The 5756-nt window shown below is 66.8% G+C and overlaps 1 protein-coding gene across 1 annotated transcript; it reads right to left on the reverse strand.

Moving 5' to 3' along the window:
• Nucleotides 1–832: 832 nt before the first annotated feature.
• DES (desmin) lies at nt 833–5645 on the reverse strand. The gene is made up of 9 exons (XM_010567943.1): nt 5013–5645; nt 3200–3260; nt 2923–3018; nt 2674–2835; nt 2457–2582; nt 1525–1745; nt 1338–1387; nt 1000–1082; nt 833–874 (listed from the first exon to the last, which is right to left on the reverse strand). The coding sequence occupies exons 1-9, from the start codon at nt 5564–5566 to the stop codon at nt 833–835; spliced, it is 1395 nt and encodes a 464-aa protein (XP_010566245.1). The 5' UTR covers nt 5567–5645.
• Between the last annotated feature and the right edge of the window lie 111 nt (nt 5646–5756).

Genomic DNA, 5756 nt, shown 5'->3' on the forward strand with positions numbered 1-5756 from the left:
TGAGGGGTGGGGGCGCCTGCCCTGGCCCCCGGGCCTCTCTCCAGCTCCTCTCCTTCTCTCCCCCCTCTCTCCCACTCACTCACTCCTCCTCTCTCCTGTGTCCACCTACGGGTACCCTCTGGGCTCACGAGCCTGGCCCCGCACAGCCTCCTGCTGCTGGGGGTCCCCGCGATGGGGGGGGTGGGCGCTGCCCTCCTCTGCCCCACGGGGCTGCCTCTCGGGCTGGGGGACCACAGGACCCCAGCCCCCCCGGGCCAGGAGGGGGACGCAGGTTGGGAGCACCCTGGCTCCAAGCCGGGCAGAGAAGGGGGGGCTTGGCCCAGACCCCTCTTCTCCCCATCCCCAGCATCACCGCCATGCACCCGGAGAAGTGCCAGCTCCGGGGAGGCCAGCGGTGCTGGTGCAGGGGGACAGGTCCCTGCTCCCGTGGGATGAACCCTGAGCCCATGCCCCGTGTGGGGAGGGGGCTGAGCGGGGATCCAGAACCTGCTGCTGGGATCATCCGGCTCTCCAGGGAGCTGGCCCAGGCCAACCATCGGCTCCCCCCAGCCCCTCCTGCCTGTCCCCTCCCTCCCTCCTGCCAGCCCCCTGGCCCGGGCCTGATCCTGATGCTGGCGTTGCTGCTGCGAAGCTACGAAAGCAGAGCGAGCCTTTCAAAACCAAAGGAGAGAGCCCGGGGGGTGCGGGGGGTCCGATGGCGGCTGTGCAAGGGGACACCCCTCGGGCAGTGCCAGGGGAGCGCCGGGGGGCAAGGTGGGGGGCAGGAGGGGGGCTTGGCGGCAGGACGGAGGCAGGGACAGAAGGTGCCAGTGGGCTGCCAGAGCAGCCTCCTCTACAGCACTTCGTGCTGCTGCTGGGTCGCCTCGCTCACCACCTGCCAGGAGAGAGGCACCGTGAGACGCCATGCCGTGCCAGCACTGGAGCCCTGAGCACAGGGACAGGTGCCGTGCTCGCCCCCCCCCACCTCTCCACTGCCCCCTGGTACCGCCCTGCGCTCACCTCCCCATCGCGGGTTTCGATGGTTTTGATCATCACGGTCTTTTTGGTGTGCACCTCGGAGCCGCGCTGCTCTGGGCTGGTCTCTGCGGGCGGGAAGACACAGGGGATGGGACCGCAGGGACATGTGGCATGGGGGCACAGCAGTGGGACTGGCTTAACACCCCCCTCAGCTCATGGCAACACCCAACTGAGTGCCCCCACACCAGGGGGTCAGTGTGGCACCCGTGGGTCCCCAACCTGCCAGCCTGGCTGCAGCCCCCCAGGAGGGAGATTTGCCCCCACTCCGGGGACCCCTGGGGACTGGTCCCAGGTTCTCTTCCTCACGGGGCGATGCTCACCTCGGAAATTGAGTGCGGAGGCAAAGGTCTGGTGCATGGGGATGCTGATCCTGTGGGGACACAGAGGGGAGAGCTCAGCGTCAGCCAGCCAGCCCCAGCCCTTGGGCAGCTGCTCATGGGGTGGGAGCCCCAAAAACCAGCTGACCCTGCTGATCCCCCCACCTTGTCCTGCTCCCCTGCCACTCACCGGTTCTCCTCGCCCTCCAGCAGCTTGCGGTATGTGGCAATCTCCACATCCAGGGCCATCTTGACGTTGAGCAGGTCCTGGTACTCGCGCAGGTGCCGGGCCATCTCGTCCTTCAGCTGTCGGATCTCCTCCTCCAGCCGGGCAATGGTGTCCTGGTACCCGCCGGCCTCCCCTGCGAAGCGCTCCTCCATCTCCCGCATCTGGCGCATCAGTGAGTCGTTCTGGGGAGACAGGGGGGCTCAGCAAGGGGGGGACCCAGAGGGGACAGGGCTCACCTGGGTTGGGGATACTGGGGGGGTCCTAGGGGAGAGCCAGGGACCTGGGGAGAGCCGTGGTCAGTCCTGGGCTGGGTCCAGCTGATGTGGGACCATGATGGGTGGCTGTCACCCTCTGTCTGCCCAGCGCTGGGCAGGAGGGTCTGGCAGGGGCAAGCTGGGCAAGTGCTGGGCAACCCAGTGCCCAGGCCCCTCAGCAAAGCCATCCTACCCTGACAGCGGGGTGCAGAGAGGTACAGGAGCACCGGACGGCTGCCTAGGGCTGGCACTGCCACACTGGTGGCTGCTGACTGGCTCCTATGACTGTGACCATGCCAGAGCGGGACTGTTGTGCCCTGTTTGTTTGCAACCACCTTCCCAGCCTGCAACCAGACACCCTGAGCCCTGCGCCCGCCTGCCTGGAGCCTCCCAGTCTGGGGCACCTTTTGCAATCTGTGCCTTGACGCCGGGGCTCTGCCAAAACACGTTGCAGAGGCCCAGACTCCCGCTGGGGGAGGTGCGGCCCAAATTTGGGGGATGAGTCCCCCCACAGCAGCAACTCAGAGAGCTGGGAAGAGCCCTCCACCCCAGAGATGTCCCAGAGGTCCCTGAGCAGCCCCAGCGCAGCAGGTCCTTGCAGGGAAGCTGGTGGTCTCCCTGACACTGCCTGCAGCTCACCGTGCCCTTGAGGGCATCAATCTCGCAGGTGTAGGACTGGATCTGGTGCCGGTACTCCAGCATCTCCTGTTTTGCTTGCCGCAGCGCGTCGTTGTTCTTGTTGGCCGCCTGCGTCAGGTCAGACACCTGGGGAGAGGCCAGGGTCAGCGGGCACGGCCACCAGAACAGCCAGGACCCACCACATTGGGGCCAGCCCGGAGCCCACCGCCACCCGCACCTTGGACTTGTACCACTCCTCAGCTTCGGCAATGTTCTTGGCAGCGATGCTCTCGTACTGAGCGCGGATGTCCCGCAGCGCAGCTGTCAGGTCGGGCTTGGAGATGTCCATCTCCACCTGGATGTGCTGCTCCTGCAGCTGAGCCTGCAGCTCACGGATTTCCTGGGGGGATAAGGCGACACCTCAGGGCACCCGCTCCATCTGCCAGCCCCATGGGTGCCTGCAGGAAAGGGACCCACCCCGACCTACCTCTTCGTGCACCTTCTTGAGGAAGGCGATCTCCTCCTGCAGGGACTCGATGCGTCTTTCCAGGTCGATGCGTGCCAGCGTGGCCGCGTCCACGTCCTGGGGGGACACGAAGTGAAGGTTAGCGGGGTTGGGGGGGTGCGGGGAATGTACCTAGGCTGGAAGGTGCAAAGCTGTGCCCAGGGCCATGCCCTGGTGCTGGGACTGGGCTGCTGGGGGGAGATGGGAGTGGGAGGGGAGGCAGGGGTCCCAGGCCTTGCAGTGGGGGACAGGTACTCACGGCTCTGAAAGCAGCCAGATTATTCTCAGCCTCCTCCTTCAGCTGGATCTCCTCTTGCAGCCTGCAGGCAGAGAGGGGAGGTTAGGGGGATCTGGAGGAAGCCCCGACCCCAGGCAGCGATGTCCCCCCAAGCTGTCCCTGAGCCCAGCGTGGCCTGGTGGGAACACGGCCGATTGTTCTGCATTCCCAGCAGGCGGCGGGAGGGCTGGCGGGGGGCCAGGGGCTCTTCCTCCCATTCCCTATTATAGTCAACGCCAGAGAGAGCACAAAGGCATGAGGTCAGCTCGGTGCCACATGCGCTGCCCCGGCCCTTATAGGGCAGAGTGGCCAGCAGCGGGGGGGACGGGGTGCAGGATCTGACACGGGAGGCCCAAGGGATGGCCCCCAGCTGTGCCGTCCCAGGGAGAGCAGGAGGACAGACGGGTCTCAGCGGTGCTGTGCGATGGGGGTATGGAGCAGGGACCGCTGGGGTGTGAGCCCAAGGTCAGGGCTGGGGAGCCCGGCTGTGCCAGGGGAAGGGGCAGTGCCACAGGGGAAGGCGGCGGGGAGGAGTCGGAGATGCCCGGACAGGTGCTGGCACACCAAGTGGCAGGAACCTGACACCCGTTTGTTCTGGGCCCTGTTCGTCCCCTGATATTGAGGGGTCCTCCATGCTACCACCCCCAGCCTCCCAGCATCAGGGGCTCTGCCCCACCAGGACCCCAGTGCTGGCCATCTGGGGCAGAGGCTGGGGTTGCAGGGGGAGGCAGCAGCCTGTGTCACTCCCAGGAGATGGGGACTTGGCATCCCCAGGGCACAGGGGCCAGTAGGGAAGGTGCAGACCAGCATCAGAAAAAGCAGCTTCCCCTGAGCATCCGCCCCTGCTGCCAGGTGCCCCCATGCTGGTCAGTCCCTTGGGGGTCACTCAGCCTGGGTGCCCTTGTGGCTATTCCCCCCTGGCCCCAGCCCCCTCCCCGGCACCAGCCAGGCCCACAGCATCCTTGGGGGGTCCCCTCTGCTCCCGGGGCACCGTGGACACCCACGGCAGCCCTGGAGCATCCCTGGCCTGCGGAAGTGTGGCCTCTTCCTCCCCTCCCTCCTTTGCGTCCGGAGCTGGTGGAGCACCCCCCGGGTCATCCTCCCCCTCGCTTCCGCCTGCGTGGCAGGCTCTGTCCATCTGTCTGTCCCGCAGGGCTCAGTGCACTCATGGGCTGGCCAGCCCTCCCTGGTGTGAGTGAGGATGGGGACCCTGGAGCGGAGCACTCCGATCTCCCAGCTCTGGGGGTCCCATGGCATCGCAGCCCGGCCTCGGCCCTGCTGCAAGGGAGAACACAGGGGACACCCCTACTGCCGGAGCCATCCTGCCCACTGGGTGCTGCCTGGGCGCCTGGTGAGGGCTGGCAGTGGCCGTCCAGAGTGCCCTGCTGAGATGCCCAGGCTGCGGGCACTTCCGTTGCCCTGCCTCATGCCGCTGGGCCAGCTCCCCCCAACCTGCCTCACGCTGTGGGTTGGGGAGCACCCAGCACTGGTGTAGCAAGTCACGGGTGCTCTTCTCCCTCCCAAAACTCGCAGGCACCGTGCCAGGACCTGGCACCCTGCAAAATGCCCTGCAGGCAGGTGCAGCTAGCGACAGGCATGGCCTGTGTGCTCTCCAACCCTGGGGGACAGCGTGAGGGGGACAGAGGAGCGGGACCACAATGGGTTCCGAGCACAGGGCACAAGGACAGCAGTGAGCACTCAAGGGGCTGCCAGGGCAAACTCTGCTACCACCCATCCCTAGGGATGGAGACGCAGGGATGGATGCCCACAGGGACACACCAGGGCCCCTCCTCACCTCTGCTTGAGCTTCTGCAGGTCGTCCAGCAGGTTGTCACGCTCGACCTCGACACGGGCCCGCTGGCTGGTGAGCAGGTCCACCTGGCGCCGGAGCTCCCGCAGCTCCTCCTCGTACATCTCAGCCACGCGGGTGGGCTCCTTGCCCCGCAGGCGGTTCACCTCGGCCACCATGAGGGCATTCTGCTGCTCCAAGAAGCGCACCTTCTCGATGTAGTTGGCAAAGCGGTCATTGAGCTCCTGCAGCTCCACCTTCTCGTTGGTGCGGGTCTGGAGGAACTCCTGGTTCATGGCATCAGCCAGGCTGAAGTCCAGCAGCTCGCCGGCACCTTGGTAAGCACTTTGGTAGGAGCGCAGGGGCGTCACGCGAGTGGCACGAAAGCTGGACAGGCTGGGGACAGCCGAGCTGCGGGACACCTGGTAGACGCGGGAGGTGACGGAGCTGCCGCTGCTGCCCTTGCCCCCAAAGGAGGCACGGGAGAAGACCGGGGAGGCACCGCCGAAGGTCCGGCGGTAGGAAGAGACCCGCTGGCTGGAGGAGTAGGACTGGCTCATGGTGGCGGCGTGGGGCGGTGAGGCTGGAGCAGGGAGCAGGCAGCAGGGCTGGCGAGCGGCCGGCAGCTCTGCGAGTCGTCAGGAGAGGACCCGCGACGCCGCTATTTGTATCTTGCTGACATCACCCGCCCCTCCTGCTGCTGGGCAGCCGGGGCATGCTGCTACGGCGGGGGGGGGGGCGCACCACCCC

This window comes from Haliaeetus leucocephalus, unplaced genomic scaffold (assembly GCF_000737465.1).
Source record: "Haliaeetus leucocephalus isolate CR32 unplaced genomic scaffold, Haliaeetus_leucocephalus-4.0 Scaffold1, whole genome shotgun sequence".
Lineage (NCBI taxonomy): Eukaryota > Metazoa > Chordata > Aves > Accipitriformes > Accipitridae > Haliaeetus > Haliaeetus leucocephalus.

Bases quoted from the DNA above. Each gene is read 5' to 3' on its own strand.
- DES (XM_010567943.1), bottom strand. From the start codon at position 5,566: ATGAGCCAGTCCTACTCCTCCAGCCAGCGGGTCTCTTCCTACCGCCGG. The intron at 1,388-1,524 runs GTGAGTGGCAGG...GTGTCCCCACAG, and splicing joins CTGGAGGGCGAGGAGAACCG to GATCAGCATCCCCATGCACC. The intron at 1,083-1,337 runs GTGAGCATCGCC...TCCCGCCCGCAG, and splicing joins CTCCGCACTCAATTTCCGAG to AGACCAGCCCAGAGCAGCGC.